The 26,862-nt window shown below is 45.1% G+C and overlaps 8 protein-coding genes across 8 annotated transcripts; 3 read left to right on the forward strand and 5 right to left on the reverse strand.

Annotated features, from left to right (window-relative positions):
* Positions 1-858: 858 nt before the first annotated feature.
* METBIDRAFT_39267 (transcription factor TFIIIC subunit) lies at positions 859-4,743 on the forward strand (the record flags this gene model as incomplete). Its single annotated transcript, XM_018857121.1, has 2 exons — positions 859-2,418; positions 2,620-4,743. The coding sequence occupies 2 exons, from the start codon at positions 859-861 to the stop codon at positions 4,741-4,743; spliced, it is 3,684 nt and encodes a 1,227-aa protein (XP_018712508.1).
* A 120-nt stretch (positions 4,744-4,863) lies between these two features.
* METBIDRAFT_229172 (telomerase inhibitor) lies at positions 4,864-5,736 on the forward strand (the record flags this gene model as incomplete). Its single annotated transcript, XM_018855221.1, has 1 exon — positions 4,864-5,736. One exon carries the CDS (start codon positions 4,864-4,866, stop codon positions 5,734-5,736), a length of 873 nt encoding a protein of 290 aa, XP_018712509.1.
* Positions 5,737-5,813: 77 nt separating this feature from the next.
* PHR1 (Phr1p) lies at positions 5,814-7,448 on the reverse strand (the record flags this gene model as incomplete). Its single annotated transcript, XM_018857089.1, has 2 exons — positions 5,814-5,943; positions 5,992-7,448. 2 exons carry the CDS (start codon positions 7,446-7,448, stop codon positions 5,814-5,816), a joined length of 1,587 nt encoding a protein of 528 aa, XP_018712510.1.
* Positions 7,449-10,285: 2,837 nt separating this feature from the next.
* PGA43 (Pga43p) lies at positions 10,286-10,708 on the forward strand (the record flags this gene model as incomplete). Its single annotated transcript, XM_018854559.1, has 1 exon — positions 10,286-10,708. A coding segment is annotated over one exon (423 nt), but the record flags the coding sequence as incomplete, so codon positions are not given.
* A 264-nt stretch (positions 10,709-10,972) lies between these two features.
* ERG26 (sterol-4-alpha-carboxylate 3-dehydrogenase (decarboxylating)) lies at positions 10,973-12,272 on the reverse strand. The gene has a single exon (XM_018855748.1). The coding sequence runs from the start codon at positions 12,199-12,201 to the stop codon at positions 11,149-11,151; it is 1,053 nt and encodes a 350-aa protein (XP_018712512.1). The 5' UTR covers positions 12,202-12,272; the 3' UTR covers positions 10,973-11,148.
* Positions 12,273-17,012: 4,740 nt separating this feature from the next.
* Positions 17,013-17,555, reverse strand: METBIDRAFT_10918 (uncharacterized protein; the record flags this gene model as incomplete). The annotated part of the gene is made up of 1 exon (XM_018853881.1): positions 17,013-17,555. The coding sequence occupies one exon, from the start codon at positions 17,553-17,555 to the stop codon at positions 17,013-17,015; it is 543 nt and encodes a 180-aa protein (XP_018712513.1).
* A 3,552-nt stretch (positions 17,556-21,107) lies between these two features.
* Positions 21,108-21,541, reverse strand: METBIDRAFT_82055 (uncharacterized protein; the record flags this gene model as incomplete). The annotated part of the gene is made up of 1 exon (XM_018859217.1): positions 21,108-21,541. The coding sequence occupies exon 1, from the start codon at positions 21,486-21,488 to the stop codon at positions 21,108-21,110; it is 381 nt and encodes a 126-aa protein (XP_018712514.1). The 5' UTR covers positions 21,489-21,541.
* Positions 21,542-24,639: 3,098 nt separating this feature from the next.
* METBIDRAFT_30989 (uncharacterized protein) lies at positions 24,640-25,281 on the reverse strand. Its single transcript, XM_018855749.1, has one exon. It carries the CDS (start codon positions 24,997-24,999, stop codon positions 24,715-24,717), a length of 285 nt encoding a protein of 94 aa, XP_018712515.1. The 5' UTR covers positions 25,000-25,281; the 3' UTR covers positions 24,640-24,714.
* Positions 25,282-26,862: the final 1,581 nt, after the last annotated feature.

Genomic DNA, 26,862 nt, shown 5'->3' on the forward strand with positions numbered 1-26,862 from the left:
GACCAAGAGTGCAGCAAGTCAAGTACACCAATATAAATCAGTAACCCCAAGATGAAGCAGCAGCCAAGAATGACATCGCCCATCCGCCCCCTATATTATCTTTCGAGAAGCCACGTGCGGCATATTCTAAAATGATTTTGTCAGGGGCTGAATTCCCTTTTATTCGAGCCCACACCAGTCAGTGGGAGAATCAAGACCGCGCACCACATTTCAATGTGGTCTTATTTGTTTGTCACGGTAGATTTTGGTCACATTATTATCTCACGCTCAATATAGAAGGGGAAACAATATATTGCCGGAAACAATCTATTTTGAAATATATCGAGTAGTCAGCCACGATACACTCTGACACGATGGAATCACTATCCGGCTAGCCCACACCCATATTCTCTTTACACTATATAACACTCAACATGCTTGCCCTGAATACATCTGAGTCCTATATTCAAGGGCATGGTACCGCACCTTTGCACACTTATAATAATCACAAAAATACCCTCGCCCACAATAGACCCCCAAAGCAGCTTTCCAAATAAGTCGTTGACAAGATATTTCAAAAAGACCTCCCAGTAGACTTTGACAGTAGACTTTGACAAAAGCCGTTCAGCCAAAGTAAGTACATTCAGAACAGCCCAAAACACGCCCGCGCAGCTGGCGCACCGGCGTCCTGCACACACGCGCGCCCCATATGATCTCACAAACATCATCACAACCCAGCGCTTAAACCACCCATAAGCGCCCTAACAAGTGCACCAAAAACACCCCACGCCGCCCCAAACCCCCGTGGAATCGCTACAGTGGTAAAACCACCGCGGAAAGACCCCTGCGCCCGAAAAAACGCCCGAAAACGCCCGCAAAATGCTGTTTTCGTGCACCGTCGGCCAGCTCGTCAACCACCTCCAGGCAACGCTCGCCGTAAACACCCATATCCCCCTAGAAACGCTCTGGGAAGCCGCCAGCAGGCACACACACACCACGGTGCTCGACGGGTTCCAAAAAAACGTCGTTTGGCGCGCGCTTTTGGCGGTCCCCGGCGACCCGCTAGTCGAGATCTATGCCCGCAACCAGCCGGTGCCCTTTGACCGCGAGCTCTCGTACGGCGCGCTCCTCCGGCTCGGCAGCGAGGCGGAAATCACGCTCCGGCCCTCGGAGCCGTGCCAGTTCCGGTATTTGACCAACACGGCCGACTACGCCATGCTCAAAACAAGCTTGGGCGAGCACCCGTTTGCCTTGCTCGTGGTGATCGCGCGGCACGGCGCGGAGGGCGTGTTGAACGCGGACTTGGCACGCGAGGCCGGCCAGGACATCCGCCTGTTGCGGCTCCGGCTCATCAAGCTCGAACAAGCCGCGCTTGTGGTGTGCCGCAACGTGTACGTCAACAAGAAACACACCACGTGCTCCGTGCACGTACGGTTCGCCGGCGGCTTGGCGGCAGCAAGTGCGCAGGACGATGCCGACAACAGCCTCGACGCCACGCGCGACGTGGCCCGCTTGCGCCGCGCGGTGGTGGCGGCGTTGCAGAGTGCGCCCAACCACTTGCGTGGGTTTTCGGACTTGCGCAAGGAGTTGCGCCTCGACGGCTCGCGCCTGGCGTCCAAGTTCTTCCGTAGCGTGTGCCTCAAAATGCACCGCCAGGGCATTGTCGAGAAGCTCCACGTCGAGCTTCCGGCGACACGCCAGCGCGTGTACGCCATCCAACTCGTGGCCGACGCGCCCGCGCAAGCCGCAGCTCCCGACGACCTCGAGCTCCCGGAGATCGACGACCCCGCGGCGTTCGGCGACTCCGACGTGGACAGCGACTCGCCGGACCACGCGGTTGAGCACACGTTCCCCGTGCTCAACCGTATCTTTCCCGTGTTCCACCAGATATTCCAGCAGGTGGCCGCCAGCGAGCGCCGTGGCGTCACCGCAGGCGAGGTCAACAAGGCGCTCGTGGGCACCGCGGACTACCGCCCCTTTGCGCGGCTCTTCGAGCTGCTCCCGAGCTACCTCAGCAACCTGAAGAACTTGAAGCCCTTCAAGAAGTACGCCGAGCCCTACGACGACTACTCTATCATCAAGCTCTACGAAAACGAGGGCAAGCTACGCTTCTACAAGTACTTTGCCATGCCCTTCTGTTCCGAGGAGAAACCAGCCCCCAAGCCGTACAGCTTCGTGTCCAAGCCTACAAAGCTCCTGCTCACAGCCCTCCAGAAGAAGTTGCACGTGGCCCCCAGCAAGGTTTCCAACGACTCTTTGCGGGCCAAGAAGCGCCGCTTGACGCTCTTGGACCGCGCCCCAGAACCGCTGCCCACCCCACAAAAGAGGCCCCGGCGCGTAGACTCGAAGAAAGCGAGCATTCTGCCCGAACCTCCGGCACAGTTGTTGTCTCATATCAAGCCCCAAGCAGAGAGCACCACGCAAGCATCGACTCTCTCGGTTGAGGAAGACCTCGAAAGCATCGGCCGTGCCATCGAGGCTGCTCAGAAGCCGGCTACCCGAAGACGCGCGGCGCCCCGCTCGTTTGCGGAAATGGATCCTATGGATGTCGCTGATGATTCCGGCGACGATTACCTCCCCAAGCTCGAGGGTGACGGTGAGGCATTGCGTCTGGAAGACGACATGGCAATGGAAGACGAGCCGGCCAGCGACAAGACTAGCCCGGCTCGCTCTAGCGGCGAAAAAGCAGCGCCAGTGGCTATGCCCGAAATCGACAGTCCCCCATTCCCTTCCATGAAACCCAATTCGCAAGCAGCATCGGCAAAACCTGCCCGTAACAGGCGCCGCGAACGACACCAGTTGACCGCCTCACAGGCAGAAGGCTCTCTCAAGGCCATTAGCCGAAGAGACCACATTTTAGACATCATTCGCGAAGAAGGCGGTGCAACTTTCAAGAGCGCATCACTCTGCCGTAAGCTTGACGAGCGACTTGGCCTGGCCACCAAGACAGATAGCAAGACGCTCAACAGGGACATCACTCATCTTACAGAATCAGGCGTCCTAGAATCTCAGAAGGTTTTGGTTGATTTCGAGGGAAAGCAAGTCGAGAAGCGCGTGCTTGTGCTCAAAGACCCCCTGCAGAGGCCAACAGCCGAGGTCATGGAATCTTTGAAGGCCAAATACGTCGAGCACATGAGCAAAAAGAATATGAAGATTTTTGAGCGGCGCTTGATTCAGTCCGAAATGAAACTCTACGTTGAGAAGCCAAACACAACGATGGTTTCGCCCGTCACGCGCATGAGAAGAGGGAAAGGCAGGCTCGCCACTTTGGGCGAGGAAGGCTACGAAGAACCCGAGGTTGAAGATGAAGATGAAAAGCCCCAAACCTCAAGGAGGAGCCAGACAAGCAAAAAGAACGAGGACTTGGATATCTTGGAGCGCATCAAACGCGCGAAAAGACCAAGAAAGGCTACAATCGCTTCTGTTCCATCCTCTGGGCCCAGGCGCACAAGACGCAACATCAAGATCGAGAGGTCCGGTGCCACTATTGTGTACAGGTCGGTTGTCATTTCGAAGACATTCTCTAAAGACGCAATTGACTTTGATGCGATTGCTTCCTTTCTCGAGGATATAGATGGGGCGTTGTTGCGGCAAAAGTGGGGCACACTTCGGCGCCTGTTTGGTGGTGCAGAGGCAGTCAGCAAAGGTGTGGAGACTTTTCAAAATATGGTCCTCCAGGGAGTAGAGGATGGCCATATTATGGAAGAAGATCTTTTGGAGGGCGACCTTCGGTTCTTCTTGGACTTCTGGACGAAGTTTGATAAGACCACAGAATTTGCTGTCATCGATGAGATGCCCTTATGGTCCACTTTCGAAAAGAACACGGATGAGTATACGTTCAAGCGAGGGCTTGTTGAAAACACATCTAGTCTTTCCGAAAGATTGGAATATCAGTCGATGAGACAAAAAGAATTTGCACTTGGCCAGCAAGTCTTTACATGCGAGGCGAACCTTACGCCCTCTACAAAACCAGAAGACGACGTGAAATCTATTCTCAAGTCTATATTCACTACTGGGGATGGAAACTTTGATCCCATCATGGTTAAGACAGTACTAGGTCGTTTTGGTGATGAGGCAGTGCGGTCAGCCACAAATGCCGCATTACGTGACAAAGAGATTCAGTATCTTGCGTTTGATGATAGCCCAAAATTTGTGTTGGGCGAACAGTTCAAGAATGCGCTCGTGAATCGACAGTTCAACAGTAAGCTTTTCCATCAGGCGGCTTTGTTTAAAGAAACGCTAAATGATATTTCGGCAGTGGGAAAAGGTCTCATTTTGTCCCAGGGCATACAGCCTGGAGAGATCGCATGCTTACTTGAGCTTATTTCTGACGGGTTGGTTGACATGACACGTATTGATCGGACGTTTAAGTTCGAAAACTACGAGTCCAGGCTCGTGGACAAAGAACAGATTGGCTGTGATATTGTAGTCCAAGTGGATTACCAAAAGGCAAAATCGATACTGCCAATCACTGCCCGCGTCCCAATCAAAGCCGCTTGCCAGCCCGTTTGGGTCGATTTGAACGCCCACATCAACAAAGAGCTTTGGATTAAGACAATCATTTCACTCCTAGCCCACGTGGTGTTTCGACCAGGCATTACAGATTTCTTGGTTCATGAAAAGATGCAAGCAGTGTTGTCATACTCTGACTACTGCAGCGCCATGGGCTGGCTCGTCCAAAGTGGCTGCGTACAAAAATCCGATTCGGGCGGGTACCTGGCGACAAATTGCTGGTCTTACATTCTTGGACACTACAGAAAATGAAGGTAATCCTCAGATTTGTTGTTATACACCCACATTATGTACAGGACAATATATCCGAGGATGCTCATCTCAACTTTTTCCTTTTGCATTGCGAACTTAATTTTGCGATACGTGATAACGATGGGTTTGGCAGGAGTTAAAGTGAAGCAGAGGTTCGGACTAGATCCAAGAAACACATCATGGTCGAACAACACTGAAAGATTTGGACATCAATACCTCGAGAAAATGGGCTGGGCCCCTGGGAAAGGGTTGGGTCTTGTCGACCACGCCACAACCTCTCACGTGAAAGTGAGCATAAAGACAGACAACTCTGGGCTAGGTTCGAAGTTGGCCAAAAAGACAAAAAAAGACGAGTTTGATAGCGGTGAATGTGCTGGTCTTGATGTATTCCAGAGAATTCTCGGGAGACTCAATGGAAAGGAGGAGCAAGTCAGCAGTGAGTTAGACAGGAAGAGAACCGACAATATAGTGAATGGAAAGTGGGGCATGCACTTTATCAAGGGTGAGACCCTCAGCAGCACCTGGGATTCCGAAAGCAAAAAGCTTTTATTGTACTCATCAAAGAAAAGACTGTCGCCTGAAGATGACGAGCCCGCAGGAAGGAAGTCCAAGAAAAGCAAGAGTGCTTCTTTGAGGGATGAGAGAAAGGAAAAGAATGAGAAGAAGGAGAAGAAGGAGAAGAAGGAGAAGAAGGAGAAGAAGGAAAAGAAGGAAAAGAAGGAGAAGAAAGAGAAGAAGCAGAAGAAGGAAAAGAAGGGAAAGAAAGAGAAGAAGGACAAGAAGGAGAAAAAAAAGGACCTGAGATTAGAAGCGCAGCTGTCTGGTAATGAGCAAGCCACAGAAGTGACAAGAGAAAGCATGCTACAACCACGGGAAGGCAATGAGAAGCAGATCGCGACACGGTTGTCAGCTAGGGCCAAATGGATCCGGCAGAAGCGTGCCTCTGTGATGGATGCCAAGGCTCTTAATGAGATTTTTATGATCACAAACTAGAGTTGCCCTTCGGCCATTAATACACATTCATTGATGAAGCTTGCAAAGCCATGACGTACGATTACCTATTTACTGCTTCAAAAGAAAAACGCTCCGAAACCACCAACGATGCACGAGATCATGGCACCAATGGCCACCAACTCACTCTTAGTAGCTGGGAGAGCAGCGATCTTACCGTCAGAGGACTTTGTTGAAGTCGACGAAGAGCTGGAAGTGGAACGCAGAGAGCTGGAGCCCAGGGAACTAGAGCCGGACGCAGACGAGGTAGAGGAGGACGACGAGCCCGTGGCAACAGCGTTGGCAGAAACAGAAGAAACCGCAGCACTGCATGAGCTGGCAACAGAGGCAGAGGCAACGAGAGTGGCGGAACCATCAAAGTCACATGCACTCGAGTGGCTATCTTGGTCTTCGTAGTAGGCGTTGAGAACATACGACAACTTCTCCTTGTCGGAACAGAAAGACACAGACCCGTAGACTCCGGTGGTACCGTTGGCGGAGACAGCAGAACAGTCGATTTCACCGCACACGAAGCCGTACAAGTCGCTGTAGTCGTCAGTGTCGACGTCGTCAGCAACCACACACAGCAAGGAGCTGTACACACAATCACAAGTCTCCTTATCCGGCGTGGGGGGCAAGCTGGCAGAGGCCTTCCAGGTGGAGGCCGAGGTAGGGCAGGCCAAGGTCTGCGTGGATGCAGAGCCGATGTCACTGCTCAGGACCAAGTTGGGGCTGATGCTGTTCATTTCCTTCGAGTAGTAGGAGTAGTCGGCCAAGGTACTGACGGTGTCATCGCTGACACTGACGAGGCCGTACTCGTTCTCCTCCTCGAAGTACATGTACACGATACCTCCGGACCAGACGTCGGTCATCTCGTCGCTGAACAAGGTGGCAATCTCAGTGAACTTTCTGGGCCTCTCAAGGTTGCAGCCGTACTCGGAGAAGAAGACGGGGATAGTCAAGTTCAGGTACTCCTCGGTCCTGTCCTTGTAGCCGGACTCCTCGAAGGTGGAGTCGCCGCACCACTCGTACATATTGATACCAAAGAAGTCGGCGCGCTCGTCCAAGTCACCGCAGGAGAAGTAGTCGGCAATCGCCACACGCGTGTCCGCGTCGTCGTTGGACGAGTAGCCCACGGGGTAGGACCAGCCGTTGTCCTTCACGTAGGTCTTCATGTCTCTTACCGCGGCCTTGACGAACGCAGACGCGTCCGTGTTGGACTTGTTGTTGGTCACCTCATTGCCGGCGAAAAAGCCCAAGACGTTGGTGTAGTTGGCGAACATGTCAATGACAGACGTGTATCTGTCGTAGAGCTCCAAGTTCCATTCGGGCGAGTCTCTGTTGATGGAGGTGTCGGGCTCCGACAAGTCTGCAATGATGTAGATGCCTGCGTCGGCAAACGTGTTCATGCACTCGTCGTGGTCCTTGGTGGGGTCCACGGCATACACTCTCAACACATTGGTGTTGGACTTGGCGAAATACTCCACATCTCTCTTGCAGGCGTCGCCGTCAGCAAGCGGGTCTGTGTACGACGAGTCTCCCGAGGACGTGCTGTTCTCGGTGTTTTGCTGGTACGCAATACCACGGATCAAAAACTGCGACCCGTTGTTGGCGTAGAAAAACTTGTTTCCAACCACCTCAATGGCAGGCAAGTCGGCAGCCAAGGCAAGGGCCAAGGCGAAAAGCGCCGAAAGAAAAGTGATGGCTTGTCTCATTCCGGCCGGGTGTTTACTGGTTCCGAGAAGATACGAAAGTCGGTAACAGCAGAACGAAAGGAAAGAACCAGAAAAGAAGAAAGAGTGCCGCCGCAGGCCTGGGGGATCGGCGCGTATTTAAAGAGCCCGGCACGAGGGTTGTCGGCATGCCGAAGGCGACCTAAAAAAGACGCCGGAGGTTTTCCGATTGCACCCATTTCTGCATCTGGCCACGAGCCCTGCAGGTGCGCGCAGTGCAACCGCGCGATACGCGCCAATCAGCGCGGAAGCGTGCCATAAAAGGGCGCACGGGCGACGCACGGGCGGACGGCATGCAGAACGTATTTTGGGGGCGCGTCATGGGACTGTGTGGCGCGCCGCATGTGTGCACACCCCAATGCAGGGTGGGCTCAGCTGGGGCTTCGGCCCGGTGCGCGGTCTCGATTCCACGCTCGTGTAAACACACGCTTCGGGCCAATCCAGACCCAGCTCGAATTATTAGTTGACACTGGCAAAACTAAGGAGCAGCCGGCCAAAGTGGGGAGCCGCCAGCGTCATCACAAAACCGCGGATGCAGGCAAAGTCCAGCCAGGACAGCAGCGAGATATACGAAACAAGAACAAAGAGCACAAGAGACGGCGGCCAGAAGAAGGACAGAAGGGAACCTTCACACTTTCACATCACCCACACCTTCACATCACCGATCTCTGACATCACCAACATCTGAGCTCTCGGCTTCAGGGACCGCGGCCTGCAGCCTGCACATGGACGTGGCCTGTGCTCACCCGCACATTCCCCGTTGCGTAAGGAAACGCGAAAAAGAAACGAGCCCGCACGCGTGTGCTGTTTTTCCCGGATAGGAGATGTTTATGGGTGTTGGCTGGAAGTAGCATCTGGCACTTGAGCGCGAAACACGACTGTGCTGGGGGCCCGCTCATAAAAGGTGCTTTTTTTTGAGGCGCATGTTTTCTCGAAGCCGGGGGATCGGCAATTCGGCAATCAGGCTTGCCGGCGTAGGCTGGCTTTTGAGGGCTTTCGATGTTCCTAATGGGAAGTGGGGCTGAGCGGCCGGCACTCTGTGCAGGACACACGATCGCCCCATTTCGCACGCAGGCATGGAGCACCATGGAGGTGGGCGAGAATCAGATGTAGACCAAGGCTGTGCAATACCAACAAGTCTATGTGACACAACAGGACTTGTTTATGGTAAAACAATAGCAGTCGTACATGGCCCGATAGCAATCATACATGGCAGAACAGCAATCATAAACAGGAAGTCTGGGAACGTGGAGATGAGCAAATCCACAAATTGAGAGGTCGACAGGCAGTTCTGGAACCGGACAATTCCTGCGTTGATGTCGAAAAAGAACGTCTTCCCAGACCACAGGCCATTATTTTGAGTGGCTTTAGTGATTTTAATTTTATGAGCCGCGCATCTGCGGCCCGCCACTGATACCTTCCCGGGAAGTTGGCCTGTCGCCGTCACGTGATCTGGGCGATGCAGCTTTGTGGGGCAACCAGCAACACGTCTTGTGTCTGGAATCACCAGTCGCCAGACCCAAAAGCAATGTGGTTTATGCCATGGCCGGGTCACTGGGAAACAATCAAAAATGTGTCGTTGCAGATGGCCTTATCAGACAATTAGGTGATGGTGCAGTTATTACCCCGTATATGTGCAGTACACCAATTTTGACAATAGGTTTGACATTTGGGAACAAACCAACGCCAACTCCTGGGCGTTTCACCGTTCGGCCGAAAGAGTGCCAATCTGGCATATATTGCAGTGACAGCATCAATTCCCAAGGCTCATGTTCGTGCGGAGTCTTGGCGTCCGATGATGAGTTTGGAATAGCTGTGCCAAAGGTATGTAGGACGGGCGTGCATCGCCAAAGAACAAGCCCGACTCCTAGGCAGATTGAGGAACGTGGCCAATCTGAAAGTTCGCTGGATTTCGGGCCAAAACGGTGCGGGGTTTCTTGTTTTTCTCGTTTTCATCAGCACGTTCAACCTGGCTTCTGTAGATCCCCCCTCTGATGCATGCGCTTGGCGCATCAGGTTGGCATGATTCCAGTGTGTTCCGGACTTTTGGGGAAGTCTGGAAGGCTTTTGCTTAGCGTGAGGTGACGGAAGTGTAGTCCAGACAATGTGTTTTTATCTGAGCTCTGGACAAGCTCTGCCATCGTGGACAGAGGTTCTCATCGGTTCCGTGAATTGCAAGGCCAGTGGTCCGGACGTTTCCCAAAACGACGCTCACAGCTCCAGTTCAGCAAGTCACAAAACCATGAGTGTTTGATGTAGTATGAGCGGGCTGAAGCCCCGAACGATGTCTGCTGGACTCAGAGTGGGCGCATGGCGCAGTCCTCTGTATCTTCTCATATCCTCACTTCTGCGGCTTCCACATGCCTATCCAAGAACGAATTTTTGTTGGCAAACAGACACCGAGAAGCGGGCCGCGTACGACCCATCAGGCTGCCAAACCAACGCCCAGGACGAAAGAGGCGGCCGAACGGATCGGCCCGGAGGTCCCCATACAATTTGGCATGAGCCTCTGCAATGCGATAGTGCACCATCGAAATCGCCGCCAAGATGGAATTCCACGCTTTGCAGCGCTTGCTTTGGACTGCCGGAGAAACAACCCCGAGAATTCTCATGGTGGGCATCATCAATGCACGAGCACACCTTGGCCGTGCACAATTTCGCACCCACCCGGCGCTCGTTTGCATCCACCAACACAAACCCAGATACTCCGGCTCTGTGTTGAGACGCCCTGCTTTTGACGCCGCCTTTTCTTCTTTCCTCTGCCCGGATCACCCACACAAAAATCTTACGACATGGACGCCTCTGTTCTTCAAAAAGATTCCCGCGTGATTCGCCTCACGCTCTCCCATCTCCTCTTGCTTCTTCTCTGCATAGCTTCCTTAGCACTGGCTATCGAGAGTTCCGTGATAGAAAACGTCAGCTACAAAAACCTCAACCCGCGGCCATACGACAACTGCGAAGCCAACGACCTCATCAAGTTGCTGGCCTGCTGCAACGATGTATTGGCGAGCTTGGATGACTGCAAAGCGGGCGACTTGGCTTGCGAGTGCTGTGCACTCCAGAGCATGGACCTGACGTGCTACAACTTGTGCCCCGGAAACCCGTCCACGAATTTCTTGGCGGTGTTGTTTGACGACTGCTCGTCGCTCAATGACGTCAACGCATGCAACATTCCTTTCAAGCGGGTGGACGGCGACCGGCCGGCCAGCTTCCGCAACCGAAAGGCCACGGTAGACACGGTCCACCGGACGTCTTCATCGGTGATATCCCAGTTGACCTCGGAGGACGAAAAAGACGACGGCGCCGGCAAATCCGCGGCCGACCCGGACGTGGCCGAAGCGTTAGCTAACCAGAAGCCCAAGATCAACTGGATCAGCAACGGCACGTCCACTGAAGGTACGTATTTTGGAAGCGCCCCCTTACCACCTGCCCTGCCGGGCTGTAAAGCACAAGGTGCCCTCACCACCAAAGGTAACCTCCTCCTTCTTCCCCATACTAACGAGTCTAGGTGTGCCCATGAGATCGTCGAGTATGACGGCGCAGCTCGCGGTCACCGCCGCCATGCTTGGCGCCGCTGCGTACTTCGTGTTCTGAACATCTCTTATTTACACTATGAATCCACCATGCGTGCCCGTGCCATGCCCCCTAGCGCCCTGCTACCATAGCGCCGTACTGCCCTAGCCTAGTCCTTGTGTGTCTCGTAGATCCAGTCGAGAGTGTGCTGGATGCCGTCCTCAAGCGACACTGCCGGCTCGTAGCCCAACACTTGCTTGGCCTTGGTGATGTCGTGGTAACGCGTGGCACACGTGATCTTGACCCGGAACGGCGTCAACCCGGGTTCTTTGTTCAAGAGCTTCGACACAAACAGCGACAAGTACCCGGCGACAATCGCCACCGGGTAGTGCAACTTGATGTTGTGGCTGTCGATATGGCCGTCGGCCTTCCACACCGTGCGTGCCAACGTCCAGAAGTACGTGGGCGCGTCGTTGGTGATGAAAAACGTCTCGCCGCCCAACCGCGGCGCGTGCTGGGCGTCCAAGATCCGTTCGGCGGCAAGCACATGTGCGTCCGCAACGTTGCCCACGTACGTCCAGTCGAAAAGGTTGTCGTTGTCGCCGAGCTGGAACTTCAGCTGGCCAAGCCGTGCTGCTGTGCGCAAACCGGGCACCAACTGCCGGTCGCCCGGCCCAAAAATGCCCGCGGGCCTCAAGCATACCGTGAGAAGCTGGCCTGGCTCGTTTGCTGCCATCACAGCCTCCTCGGCCGCCGCCTTGGTCTCGTTGTATCCGTCCATATGCTTGGCGGGGTATGGCCACGACTCGTTGGCATTGAAGACGTCGGCGCCGTTGAAAATCACGCCTGCAGACGACGTGTACACAAGCGCCTGGACCGGCGAGTCCCGGGCCACCTTGAGGAGCGTTTTGGTGCCCACCACGTTGACTTTGTGGTAGATTTCCTGGGCCATACCGTGGATCGGGGACGCGGAATGGACCACCACCTCGCATTTGGACGCATTGATCGCCGCAAGCACGTCTTTTTCCAGGGTCAAGTCGCCCTGGTGAAAAGTGACCTTCAGGCGGTCGAACGTGAAGTATTTGGAGATTTCGGCGGGAATCGGGCGGATGTCAAAAACATGGATCTGCGTGTCGGGACAGTGCGTATAGAACTGCTGCACCAAATGGAGTCCGAGAAAGCCAGCGCCGCCAACAAGAAGCACAGACTTAAGAGGGGCCATTTTGTAAAAAAATGCTGGAAAAACCCGGGGTCTAAGGCAGAATCTAGAGAGTCTAAGGAAGAAAAAGAGTCGAAGCCACGGCGCGTATTCCAAGCTTAAGATCCCCGCGCGGTTCGTATGGAAACAGTGTCACGTGACGAGACGTGTCTTCTTTTGGCGATGAAGCGGCGGTTGCCTGGTTCCAGGAACGAGCGTGCCTAGGTCTGGGTTTTTGAGTAGAATTTGGAAACAGCATATGGGCTTTGGTCATGTGAACGTAAATAGTCATTGGCTCTGAGAACGTGGGAAAGGTGAGCTGTCAAATACCGCGACCCGTGCTTTTTGCCTAGTAAATTAAACAAGATATATACGTCTATCCAAACTTAAAGACAATATTAAAGCTACTCATTCCCTTCAAACAGCTCAATGTAATAAGTGCCCGCTAGGTACAAAATACCCCAGCTGCGGCGCTCAGTATCTACAGAATATAAACGATATAAGACCGAGTGCAACACTCAGAAATATAAACAAATATATTCCAAGGTGCTGCCTTATATCATGCCTTATACACATAAGGTCTCGTTGGCAATAGATGAAAAAAGGAAAACCAATTTGAATTTAAAAAAAAGACACTGATTCATCGGACACCTACCTCCGGTGCCGGGAAAACCAAAAGATGCTTCAAAATCATGTATTGTTTTTGTTTTCCCATAACTTTTGGTGAATGAAGTTGTTCCAGATATAGTAGACTAATCTGTGTTCCATGCGGTGCGAAAAGTATTACACATTCGCTCTCACCATTTTAGTCTGAGCCCCCGCCCACTTATTTACAATCAGCGCCCTAATGCACTTATTAAATTCGAGAACCAAAATAATATCAAACTTACCCTTTTTACATCGTGACTTAGGAATGCAATTGTCGTATGTTTAAATATTTTGTTTCTAAAAAAATGAACACTTCACAATCTCAACAAGGAGGAAACGATGACAGATCATAGTGACAAAAAGCTAATACCAATTTACAATCTTTTTGAGACAACTTTTGAGCTATATAAACACCTTGAATTGAAAATAGCAAAGAAGTGCAAGCAAACATTGAACACAAATGAAAATAAGGCATAAGGCTTATGGTTGTGCAAAACGTGAAGTATTTAAAACTTCACATAGCTGTGTATATATGTGCAAAATTATAGCTCAATACATTTTTGATTGCTACAGTTGAGGAATCCTTTGTGAAAAATATAGCAAGAAATAGAGCAATATAGATATCATACTTGGTCTAGCTTTTCGATGAGACGAATCATGTTATACTGTATAATATGTGACATTATCTTGTCTTGAAAAGTTATGAAAGTAAGCATGCAATATTTTGTTTGAAAATTATGTATGGGGACCAGTAACAAAAAGCATTGAAATATAGGTTTTACAAGCCAGCTCAATTAATCAGAGTATCCAGAACTTATATATGCTGTTTAGAATCCGGCTTGTGTATTCATGAGACGCTTTGATAGCTTGTCATATTTGCAAACTCTATGCCCAATGCTCTTCAAAAAGTTGTATGGACAAACTTTCCAAATTCCGGACCCTCAAGTAGCTGTATTCCAGGGATCCTAAAACGCAAGTCGTTGAAACAAAAACTCTCAGTCTTTTCTGAATGAGCTCAAAATGTGTTTTCTTACAACGTTTGTGTTCCTTGGCATAAGCTTTCTGAATGAATATTTTTTGTACAAGTTGAATTTGAAGCCTTGAGAAGGTAACATTCTTTCAAGACTTGCTACAATATAATTGAAGTTCCCTGAGATATTCATAAAGCCTTGCAACATACAAAGTATTTGACATTTCTTCCAATAACGTTCATTTCAAAACGCACTCCCCTCTAGTACTCAAAAATATTTTAACTCAAGTATACAAGTAAATTTGAAAGTATTGGCTAGTGGTGCTACTCCCACCCGCAGAGTAAAAGAATTTGAGGTACAGAAACCTTAGTATTTTATCGGAGAGGTTTATTTGATCAGCCCCCGTGCTTTTGAATTAGCCTCATGTTTCCTGGAAGCTTCATTCTCAGGGGGAACACGCAACCTCAGTAATCCATGCAGATTCAACAGTCTCAGACTAGGGCTTCGAAAGAATCAAGACTTGAAATATACTAGCGAAAAGATTTGAATAGGCTAAGAACTTTGCACATAATCCGATGCATGACCCATACCAACGCACAAACAAAGATCACAAAAGCTGAGCATATACCGCAAATTTTCCAGCCCAATACCAGACTAAACCCACAATAAAGTGCCAATGCTGATGCAAAGATTAGCGATTCAGTAATAAAAACCTTCCAGCAATCTGCTTCATCGTAAAGAGCATAGAATTCTGGGTGGCTAGTGCACGTGATGTATATTAAATACAGCGATTCGGCAATAAGCAGATTTACAGGAAGCAAGCCAAGCTCGAGATATAGTGCTATAGTGCGTGTATGTTTAAACAGTATCGGATCAACGTTAAGAGCATACAAAAAAGACGAAGATGCCAAAATTAAAAGCACAAGCTCAACAGTGGCAGGTGTCCAGTCAGAGCACCTTTCAATGCGTCCAGTTTCAATCTCAGTACAGGATATTGCTGCTTCATTTTTCTCGCACACAGATTGAAATCCTTTTTCCAAATCCATTTTTTGAAACAATATATTTTTCTGGTTTTGAAGTCCAAGCAGGCGGCTAATTTGGAAAGAAAAGAGAAGTATTTCTGATTGCACAAATGCGACGACACAGTCGCAGTTGCAAACCGCAGCCTGTTCTTGAAAAGACTTGAAAGAACTTAGGGTCATCGAAAGTAACATTAACTTTCGCACTGGTAATTAGAATAAAAATCTTTTCTAAGGCTCAAAAAAGGGAGGAGAATTACTTGATTAACGGAGTTAAAGTCTTCTTTTTTCGTGGAGGATTCAAAGTTCAGACGGCTCTAGTCTTCCAAAAGATGATGAAAATAATGTTGCAGACAAAAAGGCGAGGTTGTTTGAAGCCACATTCATGAAATTTCGCTAGTAGAAATAAAACATAGACATGTTAATGAAAGGCCGCAGTGAGCATGACTTTCTAATAAAAAGCTACTTTTTGATCGGACCTCCAGTAGTCTGATCTCGTGACCGCTCGAAAACGTGGCATTTGTTGTTGGACTTCATGGAAGTTGTGACAGCAATGAAGATACAGGATCCGATGGTAATCTGTATTGGACGTTCAAATCTCTCTCTAAACCCTGTTCTGAGGCTTCAGCTTCAGATCTACAGTTTAATTTTCAGAAGTGATTTCCTCAATGGCTACGCCTTTTCTTAATTGTTTCGACCCTAATTTTACCTCCAAATCCAGATGAGAAGCCACAATGCAAAACATACATGTGGTATCAGTTAAATATGATGTTTGAACAAATCCTGCCATAAAAGGAATTAGCCCGGTAAAAGAATTCTTGCGTTATGCAGCTTGTGGATTGTCGAGTCTTCAAAACCCAAGTTTCTCAGACAAGTTTACACATAAGCTGATATCAATGGCTAAGTCCAGACTTTGAACTTTCAAATATTTTTGTTTTGTAGGAGAAATTTTCTGAAGTTGACATTTCGATTCTGATTTTGGGACGTATAATAACTATGCTTCATTTAAGCACTCCAGTAATGTAAATTGGATATTTGCCAAAAGAAGTTCAAAGTAAGCTAAAAGAGTATAAAATCTAAAAAAATTCTGTCCAAAGGAAAGAAGCTCATTATTTCCTCGTAATTTTTAAACAGAAAGAAAGTATGAATTTGAGCACTGCGGAAACTGCCTGGTGGAGTACCACAAACGAGATTTCAATATTTTCTCTCCATCTACTTTTGCTCAATTTGAGACTCACTTCAGGAGAATCAAGCTAGAAAACGTGACAGTATGGACTTGGAAAAGCATATTCTCCATGAGAAACAAAATAGCGATCTACTCCAAGCTACGTGGCCTAAACCAGATTTTTATGTCGCAAATATTGGACGTCAATTGGCTGTTTTAATGTCAGCGCTTCCTTTCTGGGTTACTATAACTCTAGATAAGCTTGAATGTGTTTGCTTACTGGACGACTTGGTGCTTGGGCTTTCCTATTGTGGCTTGGCTCCAGTATATTTTACCATTATTCAAAATTTCGCTAACCGTCCCCAGACACTTTTTGATCTGTTAGACACGGAAAGTACTCTGGAACAGAGACTAATGAGAAAAATTGTAAGTAGCCCCGTTCTCCTTGGTGCATCTTTAATAGTATTTGGTGCATATTGTATGGTCATGAGTGTAGAGCTGTGTCTCATAATCTTCATTTACTACACGGTACTCACACTAACTTTGGGGGGTCTTTATATGGTGGTGAATTGGCTTTTAAGAGAATTCACAAGGTGTTTTCCTGTTAGCTGATTTTCCCTACCAGTAGTCATGTTTGTGCGCCTTGAATTGAAGTTTAGAAATGTTCCCAATCTGTACTGACTTGCTAAAATCAAGAATACATAGAACATAGAAGGGTTTTGATATAAAAGTTATGTGATAAAAAGATGTTGAAAGTTTTTCCAACCCAACCAGGAGCTTCTAGAGAATTTTGTTTCGTTGATAGGGTGTCTTCTTGATATTGTACGCCTGATTCTGTACTTTTGAATAGCAAAAACCTTGGGTTTAATTCTCTGGAGGTTTCATAACACAGAATAATATTTTTTCAAAAATATTCATCTGATTTAAATAAACAAAACTGTGCAATAGTACATGAGCAAACCCTCAAGCAGCTCAGAGATACGTAACAAGCCCCCCCCCCCCCCCTTGATGTCATAGAATCGGCTTGAAATTTTACTTTTGGGAGCTTTGATTAGCTTGATTCCAAAGAAAGCATTTCAAATCACTGAATCGTTTATCTGTTGCTGATTTTAAAGTCTTGAGTGAACTGTAAGCTTGAGGTGAAGAACCAATTTTTGCTTTATAGTATAGAAACTCCCAGTCATCTATGTTGATTAAGGAGTACTCGTTGAATTTTGTATCAATAAAATTCGACGTCTCCGAGATTAAAGCTTGTAAATTTTGAGAATTCATGACTCTAAAATTAGTTCTGTTCTTGATTGCGTGCATAAGTTCATCTGTTTGGCTTTGAATTTCATTGAGGTAAGTTGCAAAATAGTTGTAAACAACTTTGTACTCCTTTGGGTTTGAGACCAAATATTCTTTAGCATCTGTGTGAAAACATGGTATAGACAGATTATTGAAGCCTTGAAAGTCTTTGTGCTTTTTTTTCCGAAAACGAAGAAGGCCGCCTAAACAGCCCGTATTTTTTTGTTTCGAAGTTTTTAAGGTGTATAAGAAGACTGGAATATTAGACGGCGCACTGGGAAGGGCCATTTCGGCACTGGCCGCAAATGTCACAACTAAAAAGAGCAAAAACTGTACTCTCATAGATGGAAATATTTACAAAAACCAGAGTTAACAGAAGGATTTTATTAAATTCTTATAGTCTGTTTGGAAGAAAAATTCCTGAATTGCTCACGAAATAATGAGAAACTTGCTCAAAAAGGCTCATGGGCCTTAGTTCTTGGCTTCGAGTCAGGGCTCAAAAAAGACTGTGATATTTCTTAGACGATGGCATGATTTTTTTTGCTTGCATTCGTGAAGCACGGATTAGTGCAAGACAATAAATTCCAAAAAAAAGAGCTTTGCATACATCTATGTATCTTTAGATATCAAGGGTTACTGCATATAAATAAATCAAAAGGCGGTTTTTGCATTTACCGTGTAAAGCCAAGTATTTTGACACGATATTTTCTTCCTGATTCAAAATAAATAATTAGGCACATCTCAAAAAGAGAAATAGAACGTTTTTCGAGAGTGTATTTCTTCCCAAATGGTCCATCTATGTCTGTCTCACGAAATATCTAATATGTTCGAGACCAATTTGATTCATAAGTAGTTTGAATTATAAATTCTAAGCCCTACTCAAAGCCCAGCTCATGCTTACATCAGCTGAATGATTCAACTAAAAGTTTGTATTGTGACTCGAGCGTTGATCATCGACTCTTGATATGATTCGATGAGAAAGTTACAAACTATTTCGTGTATTTCAGTATATAATACTGGGGCTGCTAATGATAATTCCAGACACCTACAGAACAAGGTAAGCTCCGTATGAAATCATCAGGAAGAGTTCTTCACAATCCCTCACCACGTGACTTATCGTAGTATGTACTCCGATAAGTCCCCTCATTATCTGCGTATTATGTCAGACCCAAACAGACTGGAAAGTGCAGTTCGAGACTAACAAAGGTATTGAGCAAATTAAGAGGAACGGGATCAGCTCTAGAACCATGACTTTAAGCCGATCCCCAGCAAGACGCAACGTATTTGAACTTTTCGCAAGCTGGCTTCTGAGAGCGTGAGAAGGAATGTAAAACCTAAAATCCTCGGCATCATGATCCATTAAACAGGTGCTATAGCCAAATAAGACTAGCACCTTAATTTGGGAAGAAAATGAGAGAGGAGGTTTTGAGTTCTTCATTTTTGTGTGGTATACTTGAAGTCAGTCTTTTTTGGCCCGTAATGCTCTCTCATCACTTTCAAGTAGCTCAATGCGTAGTTGAATGTTGTATCAAGCCATTAATAATCCGTTTGCAACAAGTTATCGAAAAGCAGCAAACAAAGGATATTTACCAAAGAGGATTCGGCATGCAAAAAAGAAAAAGGGCTAAAAATCCTGCCGCATTTCATCAACTAGAGTCACACTCAAATCACATATACGGCTCTGGAGGGTCTAGAGTATTCAATTCTGTCCTCAAGGATTCTTTATTCCAAAGTATGCGGAATATTTCCGCCTGCTTGCATGAGCCCACTCAAAATTCGCTGCTCTGTTCAGTGTGTTGTTATCTTCTTCAGTCCAAAGGATGAATATAGGCTTGTCCTCAAGTTTCATATTCTCACGAGTCATGTACCATGTTTTTAAAGTCAGGTCTGGCTGTCGCATTGCCCGATATTTGTAAAATTCTATATATCACGAGAGAATACTGTTTATAAGCAACATATTCGAATCTTGTTGTACTGAAAAATGAATTAGATACTAGCTAATCGACTCCAAATATGAAATTGAACTTGATTGGCACTATTCGGGGGCCCCTAGAATTTGTACGCTGGGAACTAAGACTGATTTATTCTGGGACATCATCCCAGTTTGGCCAATCAGAGACAAAATCCTGAGAACTTTCTACACAGCAGTAGAGAAAAAATAAATGACCACAAAATCGCAGCAGCACACCACTGGGAAGCCAGAATTCAAATTATTGTCAAGATTGAGGAGACAAATTGGCGAGCGGCCCTGAGTGTTGCAGTTGAAAAAGAAAAAAAAAAACAGCTCACTAATTGTAGTCTATCAAGAAAACACTACAACCAGTATTTATATAAAGCAACAAAGGAAAAAGAGCAAACTATTAAATAAAAACCTCATCAAGCTGTAGAACACTTTTATAAGATGTTGAAGTCTATCCTGCATTGAAACTATAAGCCGGCCCAGAGCCTTGGCCAATGTTGTAGACAGTCCTAGTATGCGTATACCGGGCACATCTTGGTATAGCATCTGGGATGGTGAAAACATATGAACGAACAGTAATATGGTAAGGACCGCATCGGTGGGATTTAGCTTATGGTAACGTATGAATCGATTGAGATGTAGATCTATGAAGAGGAGTTTCCCTTAAAGAAGGAAGAAAGGAGACATGAAAAGTTTTTCATGTATTAAATAGCTGACCACTGCGAGAGTGGCTTCGCCTTAGAGTACGTGTCCCAACCACCATACTGGTATCTATCTCAACATAGGACTCTGCCATTATATGCAGTAGTAATTGGTCTGTGAATCTTGTTCACAAAGTTTCTGAATTAGTCAGAAAATCACTATTGAAGCAAACATTTTAGTGAAATTTTCTGCTTAGTGAGTAGCCAGAGTCCTAAATGTAAAGAGGTTATGTGAAGAGTGCTCAACGATGTATGCTAAAAAGCTTGTAGTCTTAAAAATGGGTTAAGTTTCAAATTTATAGTTTAAAAGTCACTAAAAAAAAAAAATTCTAGGCTACTTTATTTTGTGATACTCAAGGTTGATACGAAAAAAACAGACCTTAGACAACGAGGTAAGCCTCGTGAAATTATCATGAAGAGTTATCCACAATCCCTCATCATGTTATGCACCGCGTTAAATCCCCTCATTATTTACTGTCACGTGGTATCCGCCATGTAGGCATCCCTCACGTGGCAAGAGGAAAAAACTTCCGTACAGGGAAAGTTTTTTCCCTTTCCTTTCTTCCTTAAGGGTTTTTAGAGAATAGTAGTATCCTAAGGATCCGAAGTACCGTACATACTTGAATTGAGAAATCTGATACTGAAATTTACGCATTATGTGAGACTGTTTTTCACAGTTTAGCAAAACGTCTAGACCTGGGACTCGGAATACATTTGAATCTTCCTTGATCAGAAGACAGTATGTTCAGTTTCATTGAAAAACGCAAAAAGAATGGCTAAGGTTTCGGCAAAAAGAAATTTTCACAATTTATTGATCATGTTTTGAGTCCTTAGGTTGAGGTAGTTCAGTTTTCTCTACATAACTGTTAAATTTTACTGCTGTACATCATACTAGACAGAATCTGATGAAGTTTTTTTTTATTATGATTTGACACTACATAATAAGTTCTTTTCTATTAGGTATTGCCGTATATCTTCAGTATCTGTAAGTTTTAGAGGATATTAGCGATCATATAAATAGTAAGAAATATATGATGTTTGTTAAAGGACATGTCAATGTATATTTGACAAATTTAAATCTTGTACAAGGCAAGGTTATTATTTAATTGTTTTTTTGTATTTGTTGCGAGAGATAAGCCAATACATAAAATGACTCAAGCCCCTTGGAAACAACCAAAACTAAGGTATTGTGATCTTGATGTGTTTGAGAATTTGACAGCCACTGTTATAGCGGATGATGTAATCCGTGCATAATTCAAAAACTGGGTCGTCGTTGTATCTGAAGTAGCCATTTTCAAATGGAACAGACTCACCAAAGCCCATACAAAGTTGCTGTTCAGTATCAAGCCCCAAGTAACCATGGTTATCCTTCATGACTCCATCTTTAAACACATACAAGAACTCCAGATCACTTAAGTTGGCGAGACCATCGGTATCTATAAATATGTATTTGGGTGGAGAAACGCCTTCCACGTCTTGGACGATCATTGGGATCTCCCTCCATTGCTGAGTAGCAGCAAGGGTCAAAGTAAGAAGTGAGAATATTGCGAAGCGTCTCATCTTTTATTTGCTTGTAGTCTATATTTCTATAGAACTAAACTTTTCTGTGACAGAAATGCGGGTTTTTTATAACGATAAAGAAAGGTTTGAGCTTACAAAGACTTGTATATAAATCACGCTTTTTGAGGATGATAACCGAGAAAGCAACTACCGACCGTTTAAATTACTCGAGCTTCGAAACCTCTTTGCTTCCGGGTATTCTGACCTATTCGGCAGGTATGTTTTACCGATATGTGGCACAAGATTGACTCGTCTAAAGATCAAACTCGATGAAGGCATGAGCAAGAAGTATTATACCCCCCACTTTCAAATGTGAGTTCCACATAAGCAACGGTGAAGCTACATATGCGTGGACAGCTTTTGTGTTATTACTCGAGTATAACTCGATAATAAAAGAGTCTATTAAGTTAAAAACATGCGTTGATTGTAGAACCTATCTACAAAATGCCTGGTTTTAGTTTATGTTGAGGTTTGTAGTAGCCCTAGAGGAATATCCTGTCCACGTTCCTGCATCCTGTACCAAGCCATCTCTATTGTGCAGCTAATTTGAAGAAAAAGTTCTATCCTTTTCTTCCAGTTTTTCCCCTTTGTGGGTTGTTCCTACCTAGACTAGTATATATACCTTTAATCGTTCCTAAATAACTTGAATGGGTCTACTACTGAAGAGGACTCTTCTGAGTCCCTCTTCAGGACCAGGACTCCTATGCTTTTCATAATGATATAGAAGTCAGGTCTGATACTATCCTTTCTCCAGCAGACCTCACAACTAGTTATGTCCTTACTTCCAAACCTTCTAAAAGGTTAAGTCCATATACACACAGAAGGACCGTCTACGACATTGTCACTGGTACACATACTGCGTACAGTTCGAACGCTCGCCCAGAGCCAAGTAGACTTCAACATTAACGCTGAAGGTTCCAGTATGTGCAGGCTTGCTTATTCTTTCTCGTCAGGTATCGTATCGAGCTATTCATGAAATATTCTTTTACTTTTGACGAGATCAGATATATGCGACGGGTTTAGTCTTTGGTATTAGAGAAATCAATAATAAATAGGAGCAAAACGACGTGTATGTAACGTTAACTACCTTTAAAGACAGTTAAATTGTCTCTTAAAGAATATTATAACTAAAGTGTTCGTCTAGGACACGATTGTGTCTTGACAGATGATCATTGAATTTTTTTCCCTTTAGTTGGATCCTGTATAAGCTTAGAATGGTTGCATAGCCTCGTTTACTCAATATTCTCCAATTTTTAAACGCCAGAGTCTGAGACTCAGCAAAAACTGCTGACTGGCAGGCTCTGTAAAAAGAGTACCCTGAGCTTAAGTGCCTTCAAATCGGTGAAGTAGAAAATAGTGTAGTCACAGGCACTCTTGAATTTGGCATAGGAGCTGCACGCTACGGATCCATTGATTTCAATTATGATTTCGTATAATCAATATTTATTCAAGTATATTTAGTATTTAGGATTCCGGTTACTACTATGTTCCAGACTTCCTAGAGAAGGAGAAGAAAATCGGACCGTATCTTCCGAGAGGGAAAGCCGACCAATGGTGACTCCTCGCCAGTATAGCTACCGCCCTAAAGCCCGATGATATTGTGTCAGCAGTATTTAGATTTAGGGACATAAAACGAGTATGTCTGAGAGTGCCTGGTGGTGCGACAAAATATCTTGACAAACTATTTCTTGAATTATTTGAAATGAAAAAAAAAAAGGATATCCCAACCAAATTCACCACTTTAGAATCATATTTAAATACTTATTAGTCGGAAGATTTCAAGATGGCAATGGGATACCATTTACGTTACTGTATATTACTTAAAGAAACAAATCGTTCAGACATAAGAGAGCGAGCTTCGATCAAACCCTAAATATTTCAGATCTGCTAGTTTCTGATTGAAAAATTTTTCGCAGTTGCTTTGCATGCAAGAAAATATCATTTCATTTTGAAGTTTTAAGCAAGTAGTCTGCAGTTCTGTTCGGTTTCAAATCACTCATTCTATGCTAAATATTTAATTTCCGCCGATAGAAGAGCAACAGTTCTAAAAATATTTTTCTTAAAACAAATTGTGTATGTTAAGCCAAAAAAACAATAAGCCATTGCTGCATAGTGAGATGTGCTATACACTTGACATCGTTGAAATACTGCAATCTCCATTTCCACTAGTCCTATTATGCAAGCTTTTGTTTTTTTGCAGCGAAGTGGACTCAATGAGTGGCCTTAGTATGTTGGTCAATTCTTCAAGAATGTATGTCAATTTTTGAAGAGCCTGTGATTTTCGATACTTTTTTCACGATTATTTCCCGATTTAGCTGTAGCACATAATCTAGGACTGGATACAAGAATTCTCAAAGCCTGTATATTTATGCATTTAGGTATGGGTTACGTGGCGCATACGTGTTGTGCTGTGAAAGACCGCACTGCCTCCTATCTACATACCAAATGTACATGGTAGTTTGACATTAGGAAAGTTGTGCTTACTTCCTATGTTGAAATTTTTTTACTTCAAGCTTGAAACCAAAAAAAGAATTTCATGATCATGTAAGCCTCACGCCATTTTTTGTAATTGTACGACGGCAGTAAAGGACCAGTTATCATTGACTCATTCTTGGTTTCAACTATTTCTCTTGGTCAGAAGTCACAAATTTATCAGCAAGATCTGGCTCTCCTCAACTGCTATCAGCCTCAGATGTTATGAGTCATTCTTTTTTCAATTCAACGGGAATATATATCTTTATACCTTCAGTGTATGCTATTCAAGATCACCAAAACCCCACAAAGCACTTTAAGAAAATTATGTTCCTGTTCATGATAAGCGTCAGTAAGCCTAAACTCGTCACTTGTACTTAGCATTCTACGTAAGTAATACGCTTGCAGCATTCTTGTATATGATATTACCAGTTACACTCTGGAGATCTACAACCTATATATCGCGGCTTGTGTGTCATCGTGATTCTCAAATCCAAAGCAAATTGTAAGTGTTAGCAATTCTTTGTCCGACAGAGTATGTAGGATTACTTAGTATACGCATGCCTTGACGGTATAGAATATAACACGAGCTCTAGTCATCCAATCCCATTGCACGAATACGGCAGATTTACTTCAGCCGACACTCAATTTTATTTCTCTTGTTTTGGAGAAATCTGAAGAGGAATTCACCTGGTAATACATTCTGCTATATAAGACTATATGTAGATCAACTCAAAATCAGGTTTAGGTTTCATCAGTAATTCACAACTTCAAGTCTTACTGGTTTTGCACCAAGGCATTGACTATTATAGCCGATTGATCCGTCATCACAAAGCTCAAACACGGGGTCATTTCTGTATTGCAAAAGATTCCCAGTAACTTGAATGTTTTTGATTTCACCCATTGTAAGCTTTCCCATTGAATTAATTTCAAAAGCCGAATTTTTATAGTTTTTAATCATTCCATCTTCGAATGAAAACAACATTGTCATTTCAGTGATGGTAGCTGCTCCAAGAGAGTTCAAGCCTACATGACCCATAGATTGGCCATTTAAATCTTGAACATTAACAGCAACTTCTGTATTAGTGGAAGAAACAAAAAAGGGTAAAGCAAGTAAGAAAAATGTCGCAAATGTCCTCATTCTGATATAGAAGCTATAATTTATATCAGGAGTTGTAATTTGTGGGAAAGAAACCTGTTTATATAGTGCCATGTATCAGTAGCCCTTTTTCATGAATAGCAATACTTGTTTTTTCATTAAGGCCAAACATCACGCCATACAGAAAACGTACCTAGACATATTGAACTGCATGACACTACGATCTATTCTTACCCAGAACATATTTTTTTGTTGTTTTTCGTGTAATTTCTTATTTGTGTTGCTTCATGCAGGCATATGCAAGGCGAAATTTGGCTTTTGAGAAATAAAATTGTATTCATCACAATGAGAAAATATGCGTCTTCACTTTTTTTATTTGGAGCTAAGGCAGACAGTGAGAGATCTTAGACGGCCTCACCGTCACATGAATTGTTCAAACCCCCCGTAGTCTTTATAATTCGACGTCAGACTATACTTCACTCACTGATTTCACATTAAGTGTTTGATAAAGAACATATTGTTGAAGGTTTTGAACAGAAATGAATGAGAGAGATAAAAATGCTGACACAAAAATGAAATATTTGTGATAAATACTTGGTCAGAGCATTGGCACAATAAACGTTCAAGATTTTAGGAAAACATGACCGCGGTGTGCCATATCAGGATCGAGCCATTTTTATGTCACCTTACCTCTTTGAGACATCATCTTTAGATCTACATTCTTATCGATCCTAATGTTACCAATAACCTAAATGGCCCTGGTGTCGTCCTTGTCATCTAGCTACTTGATGATATTAATTCGCAATTTTGAAATGCTATCCCAGAATATTCTAGTATACTCACACTACTTCAAAATAGTGATCGAAGCTTCAGAGAGGCCTCTTGTTTGTTAAGGATACGCAAAAGCCCTAAGGAGACACCTTGTTTGAATTAAATTATGTGCCAAGCCAACTCAGTAGTGCAAATTCTCCAAAGGATGAGGCGATTGTTTCCCATATAATTTTTCTTTGCAAGAAATCTCGTATCTTACTATGTACATCTTATTCAATTCCCAGGTTGTCTTGACTGGATAAACTACTGCAGAGAGGGTGGTCTGAACCACCCTTCATGCCCAATGTTCATATTTTTTTTACAGCGGGCTCTCCTACGAGTTCTGTCATTTTCTCCACTTCTACTGGATACACGAAGCACATCAGTCAGAATCGTAGACGAACTGTCTACGGTATCGTCACTGATGCGTGTACTGCATATCAAATCAGTTCTCGCTGTTGAGATAGATGACCCCACCAGTATGGTGGTTGGGACACGTACTCTAAGGCGAAGCCACTCTCGCAGTGGTCAGCTATATAAGACATGAAAAACTTTTCATGCCTCCTTTATTCCTTCTTTAAGGGAAACTCCTCTTCATAGATCTCCATCTTAATTGATTCTTACGTTACCATAAGCTAAGTCCCACCGATGTGGTCCTTACCATAGTACTGTTCGTTCACATGTTTTCACCACCCTAGACGCTGGTATATGCATACTGGGACTGTCTACAACATATAATGTCAATGCAGGATATACTTCAACACTCGCTTCATGCAGAATAGACCACATCAGCTTTTCTCATACAATATAAGGCATACATATGTACAGCAATGAGCATTAACATCTGGGAATGTTGAATTATAATTAGTTTCTACATTCTGTCATTCATTCACATTATGATAAAGCATACATATGTGGAATGATGAGAATTAACATCTGAGTATGTTAGATTATTATCATTTTCTTAGGCAATACTCATGTATAATAACCATA

Source organism: Metschnikowia bicuspidata (genome assembly GCF_001664035.1).
Source record: "Metschnikowia bicuspidata var. bicuspidata NRRL YB-4993 chromosome Unknown METBIscaffold_2, whole genome shotgun sequence".
Lineage (NCBI taxonomy): Eukaryota > Fungi > Ascomycota > Pichiomycetes > Serinales > Metschnikowiaceae > Metschnikowia > Metschnikowia bicuspidata.